This window comes from Nanorana parkeri, unplaced genomic scaffold (assembly GCF_000935625.1).
Source record: "Nanorana parkeri isolate BGI_ZX_2015 unplaced genomic scaffold, ASM93562v1 scaffold78, whole genome shotgun sequence".
NCBI lineage: Eukaryota > Metazoa > Chordata > Amphibia > Anura > Dicroglossidae > Nanorana > Nanorana parkeri.
The window spans coordinates 1,713,131-1,739,904 of NW_017306346.1; the positions used below are offsets into that span (position 1 = coordinate 1,713,131).

At 39.4% G+C, this 26,774-nt stretch overlaps 1 protein-coding gene across 1 annotated transcript in view; it reads right to left on the reverse strand.

The window, feature by feature from the left end:
- Positions 1 to 2,627: 2,627 nt before the first annotated feature.
- The window catches only part of CSGALNACT1 (chondroitin sulfate N-acetylgalactosaminyltransferase 1), a 106,968-nt gene continuing 82,821 nt past the window's right edge, over positions 2,628 to 26,774 (reverse strand). The window contains exons 6-7 of the mRNA XM_018576835.1: positions 4,340 to 4,421; positions 2,628 to 2,994 (exon numbers count right to left, since the gene is read on the reverse strand). Of these exons, the coding sequence (XP_018432337.1) occupies positions 2,705 to 2,994; positions 4,340 to 4,421 (372 nt within the window). The 3' untranslated portion in view covers positions 2,628 to 2,704. The remainder of the gene's footprint in view (positions 2,995 to 4,339; positions 4,422 to 26,774) is intronic.

A 26,774-nucleotide genomic window follows, 5' to 3' on the forward strand; every position in this document is an offset into this window, starting at 1 on the left:
CTTAAAAGGCAGTACATACTGGCACTTTGAAGGAAGCTTCAACATTCACTAACAGGGCTATTCACAAAAGGGTGAAGAGTTTGGAGAAGGCAAACTGGAACGGGAGCTGAATTGGAGAATTATTCCAAATCAGCTATTTTGGCCTAGATTGTTCACTTCTTCTGCTTTCCCCAAACCCTTCACTCTTTAGTGAATAGACCTGTTAAAAATCAACCAGTTATTGGTGGGATCCTTGCTACATTGGCTAGTAATAGTGCTGTAATATTAACCTTCACCTACAAATAACATAATAGTTTTGGTATCAGCCTTCTTTAAATTACTTCCTTTTAAATCCCAGTAATGTGTATTAGCTCCTACGGACTTGGTTAACATTTAGAGTGCACTTTCCATAAAGTGTACATAGGAGGTTTATCCTTCTCTATCTGCCATTACCATCAGTCAGGCATTCACAGTTTCAAAGACGAGAGTCTTTTGAAAAATAAGACCCAGTGATTTTGAAGATAAGTAATAATAGCCTTATAATAATAGGACGTGCTTCTTCCTGGAGTTTGGGCATTGACAGAGAACAAAGGGCATATTCTACATAACAGCACAGTAAAACATTTGTCTTTTTAGCTGCCTGTAAAACTGCATTTGAAAGTTTCAACTGATCTAACCAGTAATAAACTGGCATTTAAATGAAAAATATAATTGATATTTTTGCAATGAAGCTTTTTTAAAATTTATTTTCTTTCTTTGCAAATTGAAGACATTCAATGAAGCGCGGGTCAGTTAAGCTTTTTTTTTTAAAAAAGAGAGACTGGCAATGAAATTTGCAAAATAGTATTTAACTACTTCAGCGCTTGTACCTTTCCTATATAGGCCTATTTGTTTAACGATAACTTTGTCATTATTTAAGATAACAAAGTAAAGCATACATTGTTTTTGGGGAGGGGGGTGGTTGCTTTTTTTTGGCAATATTGTTTTGCAATTTTATTTTCTATGGAATCTGTAGATAAAAATATAAGAGAATTGAAAAACATTTGGTTTTTATTCCTGTTTTGACCAGTATTTAAAATAAAATTAGTTTTACTATAAATAAAATCTCATTCTATAATTTGTACTGTTTAATATAATACTAAAATTAGGTTTCTGGCAGAAAGCATGACAAAGTTGGTTTTTAAATGTTGCACATTTTCTTGTTCTGCAACACTGAAAAATAGTAAACAAACAAAACGAAATCAAATAAAAACGGTAAAAAAAAAGAATTGCACAAAGGAAAAAGCCCAAAAATAATTGCTAAGGGGAAAAAGTGGAAGAAGGAGTTCATTAGGTTTAACCTCCCTGGCGGTATTCCCGAGTCTGGCTCGGGGATAAGGGTTAATAAGGGGTTAAATAGGGATACATTTATTTAAAGTACTTTTTTAATTTTGTAGGGTTTCCTTAAATGACGTGATTGTATTTACTATTTCATTTCAAAGGTCACACCTTTGATCTTGATGTGGATGAAATAGTAAATAGAATAAAATAATACACTGATTTATCATATTTACTCAAAGACACTTGCAGACTACCTGCAAGTGTCATTTTACACGGGAATTGGCTGCATTTTGACAGCCACTCTTGCTGTGTAATATAAAGCAATTATGGGCTCTTTTTGAGAGCTGCTAACTGCCAGTGATAGCGCCAGTAGGGGAAGAGGAGCTGGACTCCTCTTCTGTGCTAAACACTTTTGTTGAAGTTTTTCAGTACATATTACTTATTTAACACTATCAATACACTAATTTGTGCTTTCATTGTTGGTGTTCATCATTTAATTACAATATAGATAACACAATAGGGGAAACCCAACAACTATGCACTTGGATAGGACACAGCTGCCTTATAACCATTTTGAACATTTGATATACATGTTGCTTAAACTCAACTCTAGCCAAAGCTTTTTTTTTTTGTTAGAAAGAGTGTGGATGGAGAGATCTGCAGTCAAGCCTTCACTGCTCTTGTGTCCCCAAATGGAGATTCCCCCCATTCCCCTCATGTCCTGTGGTGGAGACACAGAATGCTCCCTAGTGAGCACACAGACAGCAAAAACTTGTCATAGATTCTAACCCTTCTGTACAAATACAAAACTACACATGAAGTCGGGCTTAACTTTCACAGACATTTCACTCCTATGGCTTGTTTTTTTTTGGCAGCTGCAAAATACTGAGGTTAATCATATTGGAGTAAGGCTATCTCTGAAAGCTACTGTACATTCAAAGCACGTTGTTAGGTTTCACAAAAATTGCATTGTCAACAAAAATATAATCAGAAGCTTTCCTTGCTCAGTAGAAAAGTTGTATATTTCCACCATTGCTCTGCATTTCATATTATACTTGCCGTTACACCTTTCTGTGGCACATACACTGTAGTGCCTCAATTTTAGTGCACATATATGCCAATGAAATAAAACCTAAAAGCTGTGTACATTCTTGTATTCCTTTGCAACAACAATGTTCGCAATAAATAGATCATTGGTGATAATTTTTTTTACAATAAATTAACTGGTTTCTTTAAGCTACCAGGTAGATTTTAAACTTCCACATCATCTTGAAACTTCATTAAAATAGACCTTCATTTCAACCACACGCATCCTTTGTTCTCCATCTTATTGAACACTCGTGTTCACGCTTTGTCATATATACTTGGGATAGAATAGTAATAAATACGGTGTATTTTGAAAGTGTCAAGATTTCTTCACACTGGATTTCTGCTTCTGTTTGCGCAGATGCGCTTCAATCTCATGTCTGAAGACCAGCATTCCAAGCTGTCCATGAGAAGCCTCATTCATGGCCTTCGACTGCATACACATTTTGTATTGCTCTGAAGTCAGCTCATCCACACAGCGCTTCTCGTGCCAGAGGTGGAAAAGACCTCTAACAGGCGTCCTGATCACAATGAGGTTGCTATGAAGGTATTTGCGGTATAGGTGAACATCTTCACCTCCCCAACCCTTGATGTCTAAATCAAAACCACCTGCAAAAAAAAAAAAATTATTATTATACTAATAATTTGTATTTTCATTATTTTATATTCTAATTTACAACCCCTTAAAGGACAAGTTTAGTTTGAATAAAATCTTTTTCTAGAGATTTGTGTTGTGTGGATTTTTGCTTGTGCTGGGGTAGCTTTTGCTGGATATGGGATTTTTACTTGGTGGAGAATGAGATATTTGTTCTGGTGTGGCTGGGTCTTCACTGACCGCCAATGTCTCTAAAGAAGGAAAGTGGGGTTAATTTATTGACCACTAGTGCCTTGGAAGGGGGATTCTTCCTCCCATTGATGCAGATACTGGGAGGGGGATTCTTCCTCTCACTAGCATTAACGATGGGGAATTCTTTGACACTGACCTTCCACATTCCCTTCCAGACCTTTGTGTTTTTTCCATCCATTGATTGCAAATGACATGGCATTTTTTGCCTTCCGCTGACCAGCAGGCAAGACTAGATGACCTTTGTACTTTGTGTTCTGTGCTGTGTGTTCTACTCCTGATTCATGCATGCTATAAGCTACATTACATACTATAATGCATGCTATAAGCTACATTACATACTACTGACTGCTGCATATGCTGTGATTTATATTATATAATGTTATACAATTCTGACTGCTGCACTCTGCAAGCTGTAGTGTACCTTGCATACTCCTGACCACAGTGTTTATTGTCTCAACAGGTACTGGTTGCGATGTAGTTACAAACTATTTTAATGAAGTTCCTCTTTAAGGTAGGATCAGACAAAGGGGTCTATTCACAAAGCTGCCGAGGGCAGCCGAGTGAATGACCGATCAGAAGTGAAGTGAGCCGAACAATGTTACTATCTGGCATGTGTAATGGAAAAGTTTAATTTACAAATTATGTGCCTCTGTAATTAAGGAGTATTTTGGGAATACAAGGAACGTGCTTTACATTTGTGGTGTAATACTGAGTGTAGACCCTATTAAGCCTCACCCAATATTCAGCCTAATATAATGCCTTTTCACCCTCTATGAACTGCATGTCCCCTTCTCCATCAAGTGTCCCTCTTTTTCAAGTTCTAAAGTTGGGAGGTATGTATTTGGTCATGTGATATTTGCTGTAATGGTGCTTTACCCAACCTAAACACTAATTCTCATTTTTAACAGAAATCACATAACCAAATGCCAAGAATTTTGGTTACATATCCAGCAATGGATGATGCCTGCGACAGCATTTTCTCTAGAAAAAGAAAGCATTCCAGTCTGTGTATTACTCAATATGTGCCCCAGTAAGATTTATACAATATACAGTAGTATAATTATTAATACTAGCAGGTGACCGTAGTGAGCAATGCTTTCATCTTACCTATATTAATGAAATCTGAACGATACTGACAAGTCATTCCAAACCCAAAGTCTCGCCAAAATCCAGTATCCTTTTTAATGACCTAGAAAATACAAAAAAGTAAGATCAACTTTGATATATTAGAATACTAATTTAGATAAATAAATAGTACTTCTAATAATACACTTTGTCAAAACAGGGTTACCACTGTCTAGTATTTTGCAAACCTGGCCAGTAGAAACCTGTATGTGTCTTTTAATGGTATTAACAACATAAAGGTTAGATAGGAAACGCGTTACATATTCTAAATAAAACGAGGAACTTCTTCTTCTGTACATCTTGTACATAAAAGATGAATGCAGCTGGCATGCCAATAGTTAAAACATAAGGACAGCAGTTCTATCAGTACTGAAACAAAGCCTGCCAGGACACGCCTGGGAATTACTGGCAATGTCAAACGGGTGGTACTGGCTGCTAAACCAATTACAGCAGAGCCGCCTCAAGAAGGGAAGCGACGTTCTCATGCAGGAAATATAATCTAATAATCAGGAAATCATAAGTCAGGTCACCAAATGTAATTAATAGAAAAGACCTAATGTGGATCATGTTTGCCAAGCCTGAATGATGAGGAATGACTTGCTAAATTTAAATTCCATAAAGACCACAAATAAAAACTCTATCAAAATATATGCTGGGTTTGATCGTGTTAGGAAAAATCACATTTTTTTTCTCCATATCTTTACTTTGAGCACAAATTACATTTCACCACATTCAAAGATTTTGCAACTCCCTAAGGCCTCATTCACACACAATGCAAGAGCAAAATTGTATATTGCGTATATGCGCGTATTTATACGCGTATATGCGTATATGTGTGCACTATATGCAATCTCAGAATGCATCACTCGTAATGGAATTTTTTATGTACTGTACGCATGTACGTGCATATATACGCATAAACACGCGTATGTGCGCGTAAATACGCAGCAATACGCTGCCCGGGCGCATCCCTATGCAAATATATACGGCTTCATACGCGGCTATGTGTATGGAGCCATTTATTTGCATGTGTTGCATATTGTACAATACGCGCGTGAATGAGGCCTAAAGGCTTTTCTATTAATTGTTCCTATAATGTTCCAGTATATATGGACAGGCTGATACATAATCCATTCCTTCTGTATATGTTTAGATGACTATTTCAAGTGTTTGTATTGAGCCACTTTTTCTGCATTATCATGTCTGTGGAAAACTATATACATACATATTTGAACCTATGTGCAACACATTGTGTTTTCAGATCATTTATTTCATTTGCCAATGACTCCTAGGGTACTTTAAAAGTTCACCTGTATAACATTTTCTATCTATATTTGCTGTGCATTCTTTTTATTTATTTCATTACCTTTCTTTCCACTTATGACAGTTATTGACTTTGATGTGTGTATCTCGCTCACCCTTTTTTGTATATATTGCTGGCTGCCAGGGGTGATCTACTAACACATGATGATGCTCTAATGGTGTCACTAAAGTACTGGGGGACTACCCAAAACTTTTTTTGAAAATGCTATTTATAAATTTTCCAATAGGCACATACATTTACAAACATCACCCACCAAAGTAGGGGCACATACTTAATACAACAATTATACATAACGTTTCCACAACCAAAACCCCCCTCCTCCACCAACACCCCTCTCCTCCCCAGATGCACATGCCAGATCAAGTCTCAAGGTTGCAAACTATCCTAACTGAAGACGGCTCAGTATCCTAATGCAAGAGTACACTGTCATCTCCTACCGCCCCCACAAGGAAGAGGTACGGCGTTGCGCAGAGATGAAAAGAGACAAGCAACACCAGGAGATGACAGTGCAGCAGTATAGAACGGCACAATATCCATGCAGGTTAGCATTGACACAAACATTTTTTAAGACCGGAGGTCAACTTCCACACACCAAGGGGTATCCTAAAGCAGTACTACTCGGTGTTCTACCATCATCAAGCTAAGGCCGTCCAGTGTCCCAAAACCCTATCAAACTTCTTCGGGCATCCCCTACTGATGTAAGCTGCTTTATACAGATCTATAGAGGCGTCCACAATACCCCTCCACTCCGCCAGAGAGTGCAGCACTACCATTTTCCTAGCATAGAACAACAGCACCCCAATCAGTGTACGTAGGGCAGTGATAGGAGCAGCCTGTTCAGTGAGCCCCAGCAAGCACATAGAGATGGTCAACGGGATGGGGAGTGCCATTACCTGCGATATGAAGTCTGTGACTGATTTCCAGTACCCCATAATCCCCGGACAGTCCCAGAAAATGTGCCTGAAATCTGCTGGCTGTGCCGAGCAGCGCCAGCAGGAGAAGGAATTATGCCTGTATATCCTTGCCAGCCATGCAGGCGTGTAATATACTCTATGCAGGATTTTGAATTGAATGAGACGTCCCGAACCGACACCAAGTGGGAGAAGGGGTAATCCCACTCCTCCCAGGCATCATCCGAGAGGTCCGGCACATCCACCACCCACTTCAGTCTGCAAGGGAGTTTATGGACACCTGCCGTATCTGACAGGGCCTGGTACACCAGTGATAAAGGCTTTTTTAGACCCTCCCGCTGAAGGAGGGATTCCCAGGGCGAGACGGTAAGAGGCGGACTACCCAAAACTTAGGGGTCTATTCACGAAGCTGCCGAAGGATCTAGCCGTAGCTTCGGCTGATCTTTCGGCTAGCTTCGGTCCCATTACCCCTTTGGTTCAGTAGAACCGAAGGGGTGCTGTATGGGCTATTCACAATAGCCCGTACAGCTCCCGAACGTGGCCGAGTGGCTCAGTCGAGCCGAACGCATATGCCTTGGCTCGGCTGAGCCGTGCTGAAAGCTGAAGTTGGCCGATCGACCGGCCAATGGCCGGCCGACAGCCTGCTTCTAACAGCTGGGCGGAGCCAGCCTTGATCTTACGGCTGGCTCTGGCCACTTGCAGAGAGATCAGCGTCCCTGGTTACCTGCTAACCAGGGACACTGATCTCCAAACAGCAAACTCTCCATGGCGCTCCGGGAGTCTCCCACTCCCGGCCGCCAAGGAGAGAAACACTGCTGTTTCTTTTTTTTTTTTTATTCTGACACGGAGCCGTGTAAGAATAGAAAAAAAAATAAAAAACATTTTCCTATTGGAATGCATTGCTAGATTCCTATTGGCTATTTCAATTTGCAATAGCCAATAGTAAACTAGCATTGTACCCGCCCTCTGCTGCAGTTCTCCATCAGGTCCATGAGCAGGGGGCGGGTACAATGCTAGTTTACTACTGGCTATTGCAAATTGAAATATCCAATAGCAATCTAGCAATGCATTCCGATGGGCAAAACTTTTTTCTTTTTTTTTTCTATTCTGACACGGCTCCGTGTCAGAATAAAGAAAAAAAAATATGAAGCAGTGTCTCTCTCCTGGGCAGGCGGGAGCGGGAGGCTCCCAGAGCGCCCGGGAGAGTTCTTATTTTTTTCTTTTTTTTTTGACGGCAGCAGAACCGCCGGACAATAGAAAACTGTTGGGCGGAGCTAGCTGTCATTGCTAGCTCCGCACAATCGTTTTCTATTTACTTTTTTAACTATTTTTCTGTTCTGCTCGGTCCCTCTGAGGGACCAGGCAGAACAGCCGAGCCGAATGCCGCCCAGTGGCATTCGGCTATTCACTCACTGCTGTTCGGCATCTATAAGAATAGACCGAACAGCAGTGATTATCCTGCCGGAGGTTCGGCTCAGCCAATCCAGATGTTGGATTGGCTGAGTCGAACTCCTTCTGCACTTCGGGTCAGCCGAACATGCTGTGTCCCAACTGTAAAATTCTCTCAACTCTACAATTATAGATTTCCTTTCACTTTCTGTCCCCCAGAGAAAATAATCGCCAGGGCAGAAGGCACGTTTGGCTCTAGTGGAAAAAACGTTTTCGCTGGAGTTAATACTTACAGCTACAGAAAGTAAGAGTCATTGGGGTCAATTCACAAAGAGAAACGTTATTTGCTTTCTCTAGTTTTTAATTTACCTCTCCGTATTTTTCGCTTGAAAACATGGTATTCAAGAAAGTCCCAATCATTATTTAGCATGCTCATTAAGGCTTTTGACTGAAACGTTAGGGAGTTGTTCTTTTAGCAACAGAAGCGTAATTTGTAGCCTTCAACAGTTAATTTTACATCTTGAATCGTAGAATTAACGTTTATGGTGTTCAAAAAAATATTTGATTGATGCGTTCTGGGACCAGAAGGGGAGGAGAACAGAGCCTACAAATGACGTTTTTCAACAGACTGCACTGTTGTATGTAAACAACTTTATTAAAACTGGTGAAGTTTACATGTTAAAACGTTTATGAATTACAACCGCACGGCAAAAAAAAAAAGAAGAAAAATAATAACATAATAATGTAATAACACTAATATATAATATTAAAATCTAATAAAGCATAGGCAAACGGTTCCATCTTCCAAAAACTGCAAAAAAGAGGCTTCACTACCAGAAGTTATCAATTCACCTCAAAATCTCCCTCTCAGAGCAGAAAATACTGCCCGAAAACTGTCATAACAACACTCTGAACGAGGTGCTTATATGATAATTGTCTAACAGTCGATAAATGGCCAAAAATCTTTACACTTCTGTACATATTTAACAATTAGGCTTGTTAAAAAAAAAAAGGATTGAAACATTAAATAGTGAGTTACACAATAAAATATCACTTCTGCAAACACAGATGTTAATGGGTAGAGATTCCAAGCTTTAAATCATTTGGTGAATTGAACAAACCTAAATAAAAAAGTTTGCGAATTGACACCTTTAAAATGTCTCTCTGCTATGGAAACCCCACTGTCTTCATCAAGAAAGTTTTTTTTAATAGTGACTAAGGCTGCATCTGCAAATGGCTGGGCCCAAAAGCAAAGTTCATCTACATTTCAATTTAAAGTTATGCCATTATAACAACTCTCAGCAACTCATAACTCTAAGCTTGATGTAATTTCATATTATAGAATCAGAAACGTAGATGCAAGCTGACAATTTGTCAGTTCTGACATTTTCCAGGAAGGTGTTCTGAGCTCCAGTTGGCAGTAAGTTACAATAACACAAGCAAGCAGCGTTATGCAAGCAAAAATCTAAAACCTTTCCCATACTTTGCACTGTCTGAACACATACAGTATCTGACAGGAGTGAGTACACCCCACACATTGTCCAAATTGGGCCCAAAATTTCAATATTTTGTGTGGCCACCATTATTTTCCAGCACTGCCTTAACCCTCTTGGGCATGGAGTTCACCAGAGCTTCACAGGTTACCACTGGAGTCCTCTTCCACTCCTCCATGACGACATCATGGAGCTCGTGCATGTTAGAGACCTTGCGCCCCTCCACCTTCCGTTTGAGGATGCCCCACAGATGCTCAATAGGGTTTGGTCTGGAGACATGCTTAGCCAGTCCATCACCTTTACCCTCAGCTTCTTTAGCAAGGCAGTGGTCGTCTTGGAGGTGTGTTTGGGGTCGTTATCATGTTGGAATACTGCCCTGCGGCCCAGTCTCCAAAAGGAAGGGATCATGCTCTGCTTCAGTATGTCACAGTACATGTTGGCATTCATGGTTCCCGCAATAAACTGTAGCTCCCCAGTTCCGGCAGCACTCATGCAGCCCCAGACCATGACACTCCCACCACCATGCTTGATTGTAGGCAAGACACAATTGTCTTTGTACTCCTCACCTGTTTGCCACCACACACGCTTGACACCATCTGAACCAAATAAGTTTATCTTGGTCTGCTTGTCTTCAGCTAACTGTTTGCTGGCTTTCTTGTGCATCATATAAGCAGCCATTTATATGCCTCCATGAATGCTGTCAACCATATTCACACCCGCTTAGGGGCAGAACTACGGTACACCGCATGGGACGTGAGCGAGAGAAGCTGGGGGCCAGTGAGGAGGAAACAAATTGCCTCCCTCCCTCCTCACAGCGCCAAGGACGCAAACTCACAGGTCGGGAAGGGATCAAGAGGCTTGCAGGTGCATATAAATGGAAATATATTTATTATTTGTATTTTATACTCTGTATGTAACTAAAATATATTTGGATGTGTTCCTTACCTGTTCGCCTTGTTATATATATGTCTTGACGAATTATTCAGAGAAAAAAAGTTTTTATTTATATATACTATTTTTTATTGTTTAATTAATTGTTGGAGAAAAAAAAGTTTCATTATATATATTATTTTTTATTGTTTAATTAATTGTTGATGTGGTTATTAATTTAACACATATGGATTGGTTCTACTCTTAGGACTTAAACAAGCCCCTGAGGAAGCCCCACTGGGCGAAACATGTTGGGGTATTTTGAAGAATCAATTTCTCTACTGTGTCTTTTAGTCTTTTAATATAATACATTTTGATAAAATTATATCACAATAAATGATTTTTACTTTTTATTATATCGAGAGAGCTTACACGTTTTTTAAAGCCCCCCCCTTTCGGATTTTGCATACCTTAAAGTGGGTTTACATGTCCTGTTTTCTAAGCTGTTATTTTACAGGGGAGGGTCTGGTATAAGTACATAGTCTGTACAATCAGACCAAAAAGAGGAACAACTGAGGAGGAACGAGAGACGGAGGGATTTGGTTCCAAAAAAGGACAGTCAATCCAAATGGAGATATGTGTAAATTGAGTTTAATTTGAGCTGCCCCTGGATTTTTAAGGCTGGCTTTACATCTATGCATTGCCCCAATGTGTGGTAATAAGCATGTTTTGCAACAATTCCCTCATGCACATGTATGTGGAATGTTGCACTGCCATCCATTTAGACTTTTATCCCAATTCACAAGTACAGAAGGTGCCAAATCACATGCCTGTGGTGTGCTGTGTTATAAAAATGGTACAGTTAATTTTTTAGTATTTGAAATACGTTGATAGCCTATTTCAAAAGAAAGGTCTGCCCTAATGCAACGCACATTAAAGTGCAAAATAGTGTGTGTTGATGTGCATGTGGTAAACATGCCAGACCACTAATGTCTCAATGGGCCCCTACTCACAATTCCTTATTTTGTATTTAAAATAGAACCAGAGCAAAACTTATGTTTTTATGTTTTGTATGGGGGGAGGATGCAGCTACTCTCTCAGGTTGTTATTGCAGTTTGTGTCCACCACCTTTCTTATCCTGCTGTCACCAGGAACAAAAGTAATGGAGAAAAAGGCAGCAAAAAATACATTTGTTTTTAGTAGTATGGGTAATAGTTAGAAGCTCTTATTTTGTATTGCTTTGAATATCTTCAGAAACATTTCCCCTCATGTCTGGCCCTTGCCACTGGTGACACCAGAACAGTTAGTAAGGAAAAATTACAAAATGTATGCAACTCTTCAATCTATTTTAAAAATGCCTGGGGTTCCACTTTCAAGTGTCTTTCAAGGACTAAACAACCATGTTTACTTTAAAATAAATCCATACACAAAGTGCTTTGTATTGTCCAAGGTCTGAAGTCAGTAAAGCAGGGCAATATACATTGCTGTTGTTACACTATCTGACTGTGGTTTGTAGAGTAACAGGCCTCTGAAGACATACCTAACCCCCCTTCCCTTTTGTCAGCTTGGACAGGATTTCTGATAAAACATCACATATTTCCACTGGCTACTGAATAAGAAAGCTAGTCCAATAACTATAGACAAGAATGCAGAAGTAGAATAGCCAAGACATTAGCATATGATGTTAATATAGTGTAGCATTGGGTATACTTATACTTCTTGTCAGGCCACCCACTAGTGTATATTATTTCAGTTAAACTTCTAAAAGCAGTCCTGCAATTCTCTTTCAGAGTTCACTTGATGGCGCCGCTTTATAATAGTTAAATTTATCACCCTCAGTGGAAGTAAATTTGTTGAAAGGATTTACAGTGCAGTTAGTGTAATTGTTATTAGTGCTGTGATAGAAAGTTAATGGAGGTGCAGAGAACAATAACAGCCACTTAAACATCCATCAAAAGCAAGGTCACATTTTAAAAACAATGGGAATTCAACGTTACAGTGGTGATGGAAGTATTTTGCTGGTAATGACTTTTCTGTGAAATTTTCACATATAGATTCTTCTCACACTGGAAATTGTTTCCCAGATAGGTGAAGAGAGAGATTTTAAAGTGTGTTAACTATTTGAAAAAGCATAACATAATGCATCCCCCACATGACCCATTTATCAGACAGAATTGTTTTAAATCTACATTACTGAGAGAAAGCCCATTCTCTGCCTGATGAAGAGCTATATGAAATCTGCATCCTCCCAATTAAATATCCAATCACTCACATATTAGGGTCATTGTTTGACAGCTATTTTCAAAAATGCGCAAATCCTGCATGAGTCGGAGGTTAGGCAGGGGATATCAGTTTAGAATTTGTTTTAGAACTGTTTTTACCAAATAGATGCAAATTTTGTTTTACATTTCATACACGATTCCCAGAGCACTATAGGTTATCTAAAGAGATACCACAGCAGTAGCTGGATGTATTGAGGCACACACTAGTTATTAGCTATGCATGCATATGGTCGAATTTACAGCAGATGAAGTTGCAGCAATCCTATTAGGAGCTGAAATGGGTAGTCTAATCCCAAAATATGTGATAAAAGTTAATTAAGTGAAGTGGAGTAATGGGCAAAAAAAAATTATATATAATGCAGTCTGTAACTCACATTAACACAGCAGTTTTGTTTTTTTACATACCCACTACAGTATATCATAATTGATACCTGTTGATCCTGCCAATAGATATTTTATTTTTCCACTTTCTGTGATAGGGTGAGAATGTTGTTGGTTCTGCAGCATGGTCACCCTGTGGGACAGGGTAGATTTGAATGGGCACGTAATTTTAAATGGACTTTAAGTAAGGATTAACAGGTAATAAAGCTTAGTTACAAAGGAAAAAAAACCCAGAAACTACTGTGTTAATGCTATTGACAGATTGGATCATATATATAATTTTCCTATTTTGCCTATAGCTCCCCTTTAACTGAATGGTCTGATGCCTGGGTATTGAGTAAAAACCCATCTAGTGGCAAAAAAAAACTGCCCAAGTAAAATAAGGGCAAGACGTAAGGGAACAGACACATGTAGCAGCCATAAAGATGCATAGCAAGTTACAGTTATACAGTTATTATGATATTCCAGGCATTCCTTAAACTAAATATGACAACACAACTCCTATTCCTCACTCCTATCAGTTCTAATGCTTAAAAGCCCTAAAGAAGGCAGAGGCAGGAGAGGCAACCTCCTCGGGTACTGCGATGGCGAAAATGCAGTTGGGGCGGCAACCTGTCCTTCCTCTACACTGCCCATTTTTTTTGTAAACAAAATTTTAGTGCCTTATTTATTTTAAATCGACTCCATCTCCTTCTTTTTTTTTTAAAATACATTCTTATGTAAATCTTTTAAATATGCATTTGTTTTCACAAAGCTGAATTTAAAAACAATGCTTTGTATCAGCAATATAATTATAGCGCCCAGGGACAAATAGCATAATAAAATTTGATCTTTTGGTGAGTTAAAAACGACTTTAGATTCCAGATAAAAGCATGCATTATGGTTACGGTATTAATCTGTTAGTGTATACCCTAGTGTTTTCAACACTCAAAGCCTTAGTTTTCAACCGGCTTCAAAATATTGGCCCAATGGGATTGCTATACTCCAAAGACATGCTGGAAGGTTAATTGACTCGTGTCTAAATTGGCCCTGTATGTATGTGTAATAGGGACCTTAGATTGTAAGCTCCTTGAGAGCAGAGACTGATGTGAATGTACACTGTGTAAATTGTCGGCGCTATATAAATACCTGAAATAGATAAATAATAAATGCAATAGCACTAGATGAAGTAATTGTAGAGGTAGACTGATTTGGAGATAGGAATGTTGTATTAACCAGGATTTGCTGTACAACTAGAAGAATATCTAGATGCCTGTCACCCAAGGAGATATTTTTTTGTCTATTAGATCTAACCCTTTGTAACTGAGTTTCAAGTTTATGTTGATATCACATGTGGGCATTTTTGGTAACGAAACCAACTAGATTTTCTGTGCCTAAAGCTAAATTATGATTGCTTGCCACAAATAATTATGTAGCAGTGCTCTTATCACTGTGTTGTTAAATAATACTGATTTTACATGAAAAATGTATGACAAAAATCCCAGTAAAAATGTTTGGTGAGTACAACGAATAAACCATAACTAGTTACATACTACATGAAGTCATTGTGGACATTTAATGAACTTGCAGTCTAATACCTTTTACAGTCAGGGAATTAATAGATGGGTTAGGGGTTACCATCTGGTCGCTAGTACATAGGCTTGCCTGGCCAGCAAAGATATGGCTTCATACTTGTATAAATAACATTAACAACAGCAAGGATAGTTGATTTACAAAAACGCAGTTATCATAAATGGGTTCAAAAACTCAAGTGCTGTAGGTGGTATATCACCTTTATAAAAACGGTAAACTTTGATTAGCCGTTGGTTTGCCGTAAATGAAGAATATTTACAATCATCCACTACAGTGAATTAGTGTAATTGACTTGTGTGATTATCCCATTTCGCTCACAAATGCTCATGGTCAACAAGAAACAATTTAGCCTGTAGTAAAATGCATAATGCATAGCAGTAAGATCATTACATAAACTCACTTCATGCATAATAAAAATGCTATGGCTAAGACTGGACACTGGACTTGATGGATAAAAAAAGGTCTGGAAATTAATATGCATAGAGTAAACCTGTGCAGGGGAAATTTGACAGAAAGATGTAATTTAGCTTTAAATCAGTCCCCTTATTGCTCCCCAGAAATTAACATGCAAATATTTAGTGTTTGTAGAATCCTGTGCACACCTGTTTCTGTAGCAATCATATGCATATAGGCAGACGCACAGCTTGGTCAACAAAGCCATCTCAGCTTTGTTCCAAATAGAATATTGTAGTCCTCACCTGTTGTGCAAGGACTGATTTTCCTAGCAAACATTCAGTCTGGTTAGATCATGAAGCCGTACACTAAGTAAAATAAAGAGGTTTTGTGTTTGTTTGAAGAAACCACTCAAAGCTAATCTCAGGGATAAGCAATTATTGTCTAAATAAAGGAGGCATGTGTCTTCTTGAATCTTGTTTATTTCTTCCAGATCTGTTTAGTAATGCAGTGGGAAATTTCACCTGTGTGCTGGAGCATCTTGTGCAGGTCACTGCTGCTCTCTCTCTCTTTGTGCAGGGTGACTGGTCTTGTCTCCGCCCACTCCTGTAGTTAGTCACCAGCACATTTACAAGGTAATGAATGGGTTTCCGAAGGTACATGGCGCACACAATCTGAATTTGTATCCTTTGTGGCTATTGACCAAAATATTTTAATGAAGGTTAATGTGCTTGGAGTTCAGCTTTCAAGTGTAAACCCAAAATCTATTTTTCAGTATGTTTGGCATTATGTCTCACTATATACAGTATTTTTTGCAGACTTTCTTTGTACATTGATTACAACGTTTCTTATCTGGAGATTGTACCTGCGCTGCAGTCTGACAACGCTCAGTCACTGCCTTGCAATTAACAGTAGAGTTGTCAGAAAGCTGTGTGCGCTCCTTCAGTTGGTCATTTGGCTGTCCCTTCAGGTCTGTCAGATAGGCAATCCAACAGCAAACTGAATAGGTAGGCTGACAACACTGCTACTAATTGCAAGGTAATGGCTTAGCAATGTTTGTAACATGATGTGTTGTTATTGGCAGAATATGAAGCTAAGAAACTTTGCAGGGGTTTCACAAAATACACTTAAGGAAAGTGTACACCGTGGGCATGATGCCAAACAAATGGAAAATAGATTTAGGGTTTGCATATACTTTAATGTACATCACTGTTGCATTAACAGATGCACACTTCTGTGCTTTAAACTAATGTTGTTTCTCCACACTGGTCTTCTAGGAATCTGAAGGACTCAACACAGAACCATTTGGGCTGATTAACTTAAGGAGCTATGAATCTTCAATCAATAAACTGTGTTTATATTCCATTCCATTATCCAATCATGTGGAAAGCAAAGTCCTGTTCCTTGTTCCTTATTTCATCTGCACATGATTGAGTATTTAACGTGAACAGGAATTTCCTTTTAACATGACTGGATAATTGAAGGGAATATTCACAGAGTTTATTCAGTGAAGATTCTTAACTCTTTTAGGGCTTATGTCAATGGGCTATGGTTCAATTCAAGCAGGTTTGAATTCTCAAATAAGGAAAGCAAAACCTGCTTGTGGGTCGGTTCACACCACTTCCAGTGCGCTCCAGCACGATTAGCTGCTGGAATGCACTTGATCGCATTAGAAAATACCCCTTTCGTTCTGGGACAGAAGGGGGCGTGGCATTCAAGTCAATGGCACTGCAGCCACACAACCCCGTCTGCAGTGTGATCGACCGCATCAGAACGTGTGGCACATCAATGCCTGCATTTCAGTCTAATGCAATCACAAAAAATTGTACAAGAACTATTTTTTGCAGGCGGAGGGTCGTGGCTGCGGTGCCATTTACATGGGTGTCCCCTGCCACCCCCCAGAACACAGGGAGGATTTTTTAATGAAATCAAAGGGATTTTCAACAGCTCATCATCAAGGAAGCACTGGAAGTGGTGTAAACCGCCCCAGTAGCAGCTCAAATCAGAAGGATTTGGTGCCAGAATCGAGACTTGAAGCCTTGTGTGGACGTAGAGCAGGCTACACTGGTCCTTCTACTGCTATGCCTGGAATACCTCTTTCTCAAGCTCGACAAAAAGCATGCTATGCCTCCCATGATGTGAATCACATGTTCCATTGAATGTTCGTTCTCACCCTACGGTTGGGCCACCTGGCAAGTATGTCGGAAGATATTTGACTCCCCCTATATTTCACCATCCCCTTCTCCCTTCTTACCAGTAGTGGGTAATCCATCCTTCGTTTGGGGTCTGAATGACGTCATTTTGTCCGCGAGGTTACATGGCCCGCCAGGAATTTTCTCCTCTCGGATCCCAAGACTTCTGCTTTGGGTTTTTGGAGGGGTATTCAGTTGTCTCATTTCCTCAGCTGCCTACTGCAGCTTTTTCTCATCCACCTACTGTTTTTGAAAAGGAATGTGTTCAAACCTGGTCTGTTACGCCATGCGGTTTCTTTCATGTACTCATTATTGACTACCCCATCACCAGATTTTGTTCCGGATTATTTAAGGTGATGGGAGCGAGACCTTAACGCCCAGTTTTCCCAGGAACAAGTAGCCAACCTCGTCCATTTGACTTTTAAGTCCTCCAGTTTTCAGGATCTGGCTTTAAGCCACTCCATGTTTCCTTCTGTCCCGAACTGCTGTTGGCATTGCAACGAATCAATGTGGGACCTTTTGCACATCTTTTGGTCTTGTCCTGGGGTAGCCCCCTCTGGTCCGCTGTTAAGTGCTTACTTTGCAAATTCACAGATAGGGAAATCCCGTGGGATCCGGTCTTTTTCCTCATACACAATAACTCTTTTCCTAAGAAATCTATTTTTCCGCATCTCTTGAATGCAGCCAGGTGTTGCATCCCTGAGCTGTGGAAAAAAGATAGGGCCATGGTATCCATGTGGCTTCATAGGGTTGGAGAGGTGGAGCGCATGGAGGATCTGGTCTCGTCTAACAGGGGTTTACATGATAAACACTGTAAGATATGGTTCTATTGGAACTAATTTTCTCTTCTGAATATTCCTCCCTGTTGCAAGATGCTTCAGATTGAGGCTCCTACTAGTTTTTCCTCAGTGTTAGATTCCCGGGGGGTGGACTGCGGTTTGGTAGTGTTCCTTTCTTGATTCTGTGGGGTTGATTTACTAACCTTATAAACACACCACGAACGTGTATACACCTCTGCAGTGTGTTCCCTCCCAGCATGATCTATGGGTGGAATCTAAACATCTTTGTAATGTGTACACACCCAGCAGGTGTGTTGTGCAAAGCCCTGAAGGAATTCCAAGGTGATGTTGGGTAAATTAGCTCTATGTTGTGTTGCTTGCGTTGATGAATGCAAGGAATGTAAATGCATGAGCTAACCATTTTTGTCTAAACTGTGAAGCAGCATTATATATGCATCATGTGCATGATTTTTCCATATATGGCATTAGTGGAAATATGCTTTTAGAGACTTTTTGGTTGATAAATACGTTTTGCTGTGTGAAAATCACACACACCTGGTGTGTGTGTGTGTTTAGGTTAGTAAATCACCCCCTGTGTCTTCTTTCTCACCTGTTTATATCTTCCTTTTCTTCTGTACACTTCTTTCTTCCTCCCCATACTGCACTCTTAGCAAGCCCTATGTACTATGTTTGTTTATTGCGGTCCTGGACACCCTTGAATGGCCCTCCTCTGTTATTGCTCCTAAGGATTTGTTTTTTTCCGGCTATGAGCCTCGATGTCTGGTAGCAGCTCCTTTAGGCATCCTATAGGGAATGATTTGTAGCCTGGCCCCAGGTCCCTTTTGTATTCCCTCTTATCCTTATTGTACTTGTACGGTTACCGAGTTTGATTCACTTTTGTGATTCATTGCTAATTTATACTTATTATTAGTTACTGCGGCTTGTTGTATTGGAGATTTTATGTTATGCCTTTTTGTCTATTTTTTGTCTACTTTTCTATTGTATTGGAAAATCTTTAAATAAATGAATATATTTAAAAAAAAAATGTTGGTGCAATCCATGAAGATAAAATAAAAACATACAATAAGCAAACATTACCACTACTAATCTGCACAACAGTCCACGGTGTATTAACAAGTACCAATAACTGTGTCTACTATACACATCAATATTATGCAGTATGTGGTTATCAGACTGATCGCAGTTGCTTGACAGCTACACAATTAAATGGTAAAATGTAAACATTTTAAATTTTTTAAAATCCATTTTAATATTAAAATGTATTTATATATATTTTTTTCTATATTTTATTAACCCAGCTAAAGTTTTAAAAGGTTCTGATTATAAAGGTGCTTACCACTACGTATGTTACAGAGCAGTTACTGACATGAAAAAGGTTCAGACCCGCTGCTCTAGACTTCTTGTAAGAATCATAGCGCATTATACACTCTGTTATGTCTGCTGTAAAGTCATGTATCATTAACAGCACAAGAAATGGAGCAATCATAACAGAAAGTCATGCAACAAAATCTAAACATAAACAGCAAACAGTCTGTGAATCACAATCGGCTACATTGTGCTTTCATGTGTTGTATATTAGTAGAACAGTCTTTGAAGTATCTTTTGAAGATAAACATGTTGGAGAGGAAGTTAACTGTGAAACAGAAAATATTTACAGTAGTCCTAAATAAAGGGATTAATGCATTGCAAACCAATGGTAAGCACGCAGATGCGTAGATTATGCACTTTACTCAAAGCACAATGTTCATAGAAATTTTCCATTATTGTGTACATTTGCTTTTTCTATTAAAGAACCAAAACCAACGTGATCAACGTTTTAAAGAGCTCAGAATTTAAGCTGTGAGAGAATTTACTGGGTGTAATTGGTTCAAAAATGCAAATGATTTTGCTGGTTTTTGGAGTTTGTGGGTTTCTAAATGTGCCCCAAAACATTTGGAGCACATCTGTATGCATCTGAGGGGGCACACTGTGTGTTTTGGCCCTTCTAACCTTTCACCATGATGGTAATAAAAAGCATTATTTCCAGGTATACATTGGGCGGACTACCTGACAGTAAAGACCTTTAGGTTGCTCTTCTTTAGAAAGCTTTAGAGTGACATCAAGTGCAGGCATTAATCAGGGTAGCTGCTAACTTGTCAATTAAGGCACCGTGTGTGAAAAATTAACCAGTCTGCTTCAACCCGGTCATTCAGAGCAGCATGGAGTGTGCATTTTAGTCACTTGCTCTGTTAGCTGGTTTCAGCAAGGTGTGCTAGAAATATTTTTATTTTTTGGTGTTGAGAATGTTTAATACCTGGCCAATCAGCAGGCTTGGGTCCTGCTGGTGCATGCCAGGGCTCTTTCTGGCAAAGCTGATTACCAATAGTGCTACACTCATTTTAGAAAAAGCAGTTGTCAACAAATTACAAGAGAAAACACAGGGCAGGAGTGGAAGGAGTCAGTGTTCTGTGTAATGACTGTCTGCCCCTTTTGCCCTAAATATCGGAGCATGATGACATACTAATAGCGAAGTGTGTAAAGACTATCAGGGTTATTGTGTTGCGATATATCTTAGTGGACTTTTTCAGACACGCATAGATTTGCAATAGAGACGGAGATTTTGTTTGTTTGTTGATGGAGAGCTGGGTTCACACAATGGAAGGTGCCATCTAAACAGACCAAACTGTTTTTTCACAATGGTGTGGCTTGTCCTGTATTGTTTCCCATTATTCGTATCACAATGGGATGGTGATATGGGTCAGTTTGCGTAAACAGGCACACCTAGCCTGGTCAAGACTCAAATCAAATCTGGACTACTGATGGCAATTTATGATACAACGCTGCCACCTAGAGGTGGGAAAGTGAAATGCATGGTATTTCATTTTCCTAATAGTGAAACGGGGCTGCGCTTCCAAGTGTTTGGCCAGTTTCTCTCAATAAAAAGCCAGTAGCTGAAAAGGTTGAGAGCACTTCACAAGACGAGGGCTTCACAGGAGGGGGACAGTATGAGGGGGCTTCACAAGACAAGAGGACTTGCTTCAAGATCAGGACAAACGACGAACGTCTGTGCCAAGAAGTCCGGTTCATTACGGAATTTAGGAACATGCGGCTTGAGCTAAGTACATTTTTCAGTGTTTCCCCTCCTAGAAAGCATTACATGTACTAGAAAGGATAGTGTAGTGGGTGCATGTGATAGTTTGTTTGTAGCAGCCTGTATGTCTTGTTTATGTATTTGTTTTTCCCTGTAACTAAGTTTGTACACGCAGCATTTTCGCCAAGTAAAGTACTTTTAAATTCTACTGGGTCAGTTTCCTTGAAGCTTTGCTGCAAGAACAGACAACAAATAGAAATGAAAGTTTTGCCAAGCTTTACAGCTGGGCTCATCCTTGGGATAAGCTTTACGTCTCTGGGATTTGTAGTCCAGAGCATTACAGTTATTCACAAAAGGGTGAAGAGTTTGGAGAAGGCAGGAGAAGTGAACAATCTAGGCCCACATAGCTGATTTGGAGAAATTCTCCAATTCAGCTATATTGGCCTAGATTGTTCACTTCTCCTGCCTTCTCTTCTCCAAACTCTTCACCCTTTTGTGAATAACCCTGTATGATTTCTGAGCTGTGAAGCTTGCAAAGAGAGCCTCAGGTCCTGCACTGTGCCTGCAAAACAGCTAGGAGACCTTCTGGAAAAGTCACAAGATGTACAGTTTTGCTTGTGCATGCATATACTATGTATTATGCATGTATTGCAACTTCAAAGTGTTTTCATAAAAAATTAAGAAAAAAAATTTGCTTTGAAGGAAAACTATGATTTAATTATTTTTCATTTGAAAGAGACGGCACATTAGAGCATTTTGCTTTGCAGCTCTATTAAGAAAAAAACCCCTTGTACTGAGCCCTCTGATAAGGGATGAGTCACTGCTCAGATGACTAATTCTAGTTCTGTAGCCGGTATTCTTCTTTTAGCACAGCACAAAAGTAATTCAGCTTATGGTGTGAAAAGGAGACTAGAGCACTATCTACTGGCTGAATAGAGGACTGAACACTATTAATATGCAATATTTCATATTTACATAACTAAAAAGAAAATATCTGCAAAACCACTATACATGTACTTTAAAACATATTTTCACACAACCCAAGAATCTGGAAATGTTGCCTGTCCTAGGGCTCATACTGGCTCTCAGTTTTGATGCATAAAGATTGAAAGGACTGATGTACAAAATTGGTGGAGTGGGATTGCTGTATTTCCTACACTGACCAGATTATTTATTTCAATTTCTAATCCTAAGAAAAAAAGGAAAGTTGCTAATGCCAACACAGAAATGTTTTGTCCTTCAGTTATTGAAGGATACTCCCTGCTCTTTAAAGCCCCTCTGAATATATACAAGTCCATTTAATACTTGGGTAACCAGGATCGGAAAAGTTTATATAGCTAAAAAGTTTTTTGCTGTGTGTTTCTTCCAACATTATTCTCCTTTTTTCTGTACCCATTTTTCCCAGAAGGTTTGTCAGTGAAGTCAGTAAGACTGCCACCAAATTCTGATAGACAAGTGTGGGAAACAGATTATGAAAGGCAATTCTAAGTGTAGGACAGGGCTTTAGGGATAATCATGTAGCCTATCCATTCTATCCCCATCCTAGGCAATTTAATAGTTTTAAGTAAGGTTCTCTATATTAGTATTTGTATGCTTCTAAATTGTTGCCAAAAGGCATGTTAATGGTTACTAGAAGATCTTAGAGGGATTAAAGTAAATGTATGACATTACTGCTTCTTGCTGCATGAGAAAAATCTACACCATTTATTACTCTGTGGCCTCTGAACAAATAAAAGAAAACACTCTTTTGAGTTTGCTTTAAAAATGGCAATTAAAAAGCAATTTTGAACCAAGTAAGCCTTCATTCAAATACTTTAAAGTTCTTTATTAGTTTCTGGTGGTTTTGTATAACCTGGCTTTGAGGACTTAACAAAATAAATGTTCACTTCTTGAAGTGCATATAGAAATCTCTTTCTAAACAGCAAATTTTAATTTCAAACACAAAGAAATGAGCTGAGATACTAAACAGCTGCTCCTGAGAACAATATAATCACAAATATAGGAGGGGGTTCTCGTGCGTATTAAACTATATTGCAGTTCCACTGGTTTGACAGCTTAAACATTTAGCTTTATTACACAAGATAACTTCATAGAGGACTTAAATCACAAAATGTAGATTAAAGAGGACCAGTAATGTCATGATGTTACCTATCATCATGATGAATTACTCTGTTTAGATATTATAAAACATACCTTCTATGAGTTAAATTCTCCCTTTCCTCCTTTTATAAAATATACTATAGCAAATTCTGTCCTAATTCTGCCTACTGCATGTACCCATATCCAGCCAATCAGGGATCTATGGGCCACCATTACATTTCTGCAGTAAAAAAATGTCCTGAAAAGAAAAGTGAATATGTGCTTTGTAATTAAATTCCTAAATGACAGAATCTTGATATTTACATTGACCAAATTTGAGTGCACAGCCATCGCATTGCAGCGCTTGTTCAGTTAAATGTAGTGTTGCTTGTAAGGAACAGGTACGCTTAAGGTGACACTAAACTCAGGAGTTAAATCTTAAAAAATTGCATTCTAGTACATTAACTATTAATAAAAATGTATTCCATTTGTGTATCACTCATCTGTAGATTCTCAGATCATCTGTGAATTGGTGCAATTGGTGTCCTTCCTTCTGGGGGGTGGTTACTTTTATTCCCTATGGTCCCTGTGTGTGTTATAAAGTAGCCACCACTTCAAGTTCACTCCCATAATGGACTACAATCTCATGTTTAGTTTACTAATTTGTATTGTGATTGTAGTCCATCAGAGGAGTTTAGTGTCACTTTAAAGTCTACCTTTCAGTATAGTTAACTGTGAAATAGAGAGCCTTTAACACTCCCATCTCAAAATAGTGAAGTGACCTCAGTTTTTGTGCATAAGGAAGTTTGTGGGTGACTTTTACAATAAATTAGAGAATTCCCTTGTGGTCCTGACATGCTTGAATGGTCGCTTAAAAATAGATCTGTCAGGTCCAACAAGGTGTCTAAACAAAAAACTGTTAAACACAAGCACCTTTTGTGTTGGCAAGCACCTATTTTAAAGCGATATTAAAGTCAAAGGGTTGATATGCTGATTACATTTCTTACAATGAATGTTGCTTCTTGATGTTAAAAGTTTTAGTTTTCTGCAGAATCAGCTGGTTTCCTGAGCACTGGCCCTGATATCCTGTTTTAGGGTGGCTCCTTTCCCTTGAGGGGTCCTATGAAGCCACTCTTGTGTGTGCTAGTAAGCCACACAGACACAGCAGGGTAAGTCACTTTCCTCCCCTCTACTTTTTCCTCCCTTCTTCAAGCTAGTAGATTGACAGCTGCTGGAGACTGCTCTGTTCCTTGTGATTTTGTGCTGGACAGGAAGTTCAGGGAGCCTGAGCTGAAAGAGGTGGACCCAGCTGTTCTGAAACAAGATAACTGTAAGTGTTTGGACAAAAATGTAAATAAATACTTTGCTGAGTAGTATATTTTTGTTTGATCTGGATTCATTAGTCTCCACATTAATTTCTGTGCAGTAGGTAAAGGGGGGTCTAGATTCTGAGCAAACAGCATTCACAACACATAAAAATGTTGCCCACATTGGAACTATGCCTTACCCCTAGTAGAAATGAGCTCTGCCCCAGTTATTTAATAGTATAATACCAGAGGCTTTAATGACCACTGAGATACTAGCTATGGACTACTGAATGGAAGTAATAGGTTTAACCTCTTGCCGTCCGCCCGTAGTAAAAAAACGGACGGCACTGCAGCATCTGCGGGTTGCCGTCTCCAGACGGCAATTTTTTTCTGCTCGCGCGCGCCCCCTAGCGGGCACGCACGGGCAGAAAAGACCCGATAAATGCACACACCCGGTAGGGGCTACACTAGTGATGAAATCTCTTGGAAACTGAGAAATGTAACTGCTAGTTGACACAGTTATATCATCAGCATTAATTTCAGTGTGCTGCAGATGAGGTGGCTACATGATGTATTTCCATAGTTATGATTTCACTAAGGGAATCCTTTTATGTTGCTGTCCTCTATTCCCCACTTACCTAATTCATGACCCTTTATTGTAAATCTGCTCTGTTCCTCCCCATACCATCCATTTTTTCTTCTCCTTTTATATTTAATTATTATTGCTATTTACCTACTGTTTTAATATCTGCAAGAGATTACAAACACCCACACTATCTCCTGAACTCCTCCACGTGATGATGTCACTGCTGTTCCCTGGCAATTATTAAACACCTTTACAAAGTACACAGCTTTGTACTGCCTGCTGAAGAAGTACTGCCTGCTGAAGAAGTAATGCTTCCCTTGGGTAATATTAGTATGAAATGTGTCTAATGAAATTCAGTGTTGATGGAACACTTGTACTTTTTGAAGTTTTCACTTTTAGTACATCTGGACTTCAAGATATATGACATAGGAGGAAGTAAACTATATACCTTGCCCGTTGTTATTTTACTTTGTGCAGTGCACAGTCCCCAGATGTCTCTTTTACTAAATCTATTCATCTCACCTTTTTATTTTTACAGTAACCTACTAGTGCCTAATATATGTTGGCTACATGTTTAAAGCTGAACTCCAGGCAAACAAATCAAATACACATATGAAATGCATACAAAGAAGCTGTTTACCTGCCAAATGATTTGGATTTCTGTTTATTCAGTTCTGAAATTACACAGCCCTATAACACCGCACAGGTAGGTGGATGACACCAGTCACATTTAAGAAATACACTGGTTTCCTCTCTCCATCCCCAGTCTCTTAACTGGACAATAAAAGAGCAGCAACAGACAAATGAGGTAATTCTTCTGTCCATTCTATGCTCTACTCCTATCAGCAAGTGCATTGTTAAAATATTTGCATGCAATACAGCTGATTGACTCCCAGTGCTGCCTGTCTTTTTCCCAGTCTAAGTGCTGCTGTACAGGGGATTGCAAGAGACTGACACCAACTCAAATTCAGGTACTCTAGTTGTGTTAATCAATACAATGATGTATTAATGAATAAAGATGTTGCATATATTTGTGTTTTAGATTTAAAGGAGAATTATGAGGTGAGTGCTTTTCACTCAGCCTCATAATCTGAGCCGACCTGTGACAATTAAACTGTAACAGGTTGGCTCAGTAGATCGGGAAGTGAGCGAACACATACCGGCGTTCGCTCACTTCTCGATCCTGTCACTGCAGAGAGCTGTGACAGGGGAGTGACTGGATTCTCCCCTCCCCTGTCCAATCCTCCAGCGCTGACTGGCGGAACGGACGGGGGAGGGTATAGCTGTCTCTGCCCCTAGATAGGCAGAGCCAGCTGTCACTCACACAGCTGGGCGGTTCCAGACATAATTGTCGGGATCCGTTCCGGCTGCGGCGTCTCAGTATACCGCGAGCTATACCGTGGTATACTGTGCTTTGGGTGACGGGAGGACGCTAGTTTGTGTCCTCCCGTTACCCTTCAGAGAACTATGGGGAAAAGCCTTTAACCCCATAGTTCTCCTTTAAGCTAAAGGAGACTTAAAGCTGGACTATAGGATAGGCAAATATTGTCTAAATACAACAAACATAGGTACTCTCAATGGAATCTTAGTGTGCTTTGCATTTTCTCCAGATCTATGCAGTAATTCAGTGCATTTCCTTTATGCAACACCTGTAATAAAGACCAGTTACTGCTGCTCTATCTTCTTGTGCAGGGTAACTGGTCTTGCCCCCGCCCCCTCCTGTAGTTCTTTAAAGCCAGACTGTAGTGGGTGGACCTTTTGTCCCCCC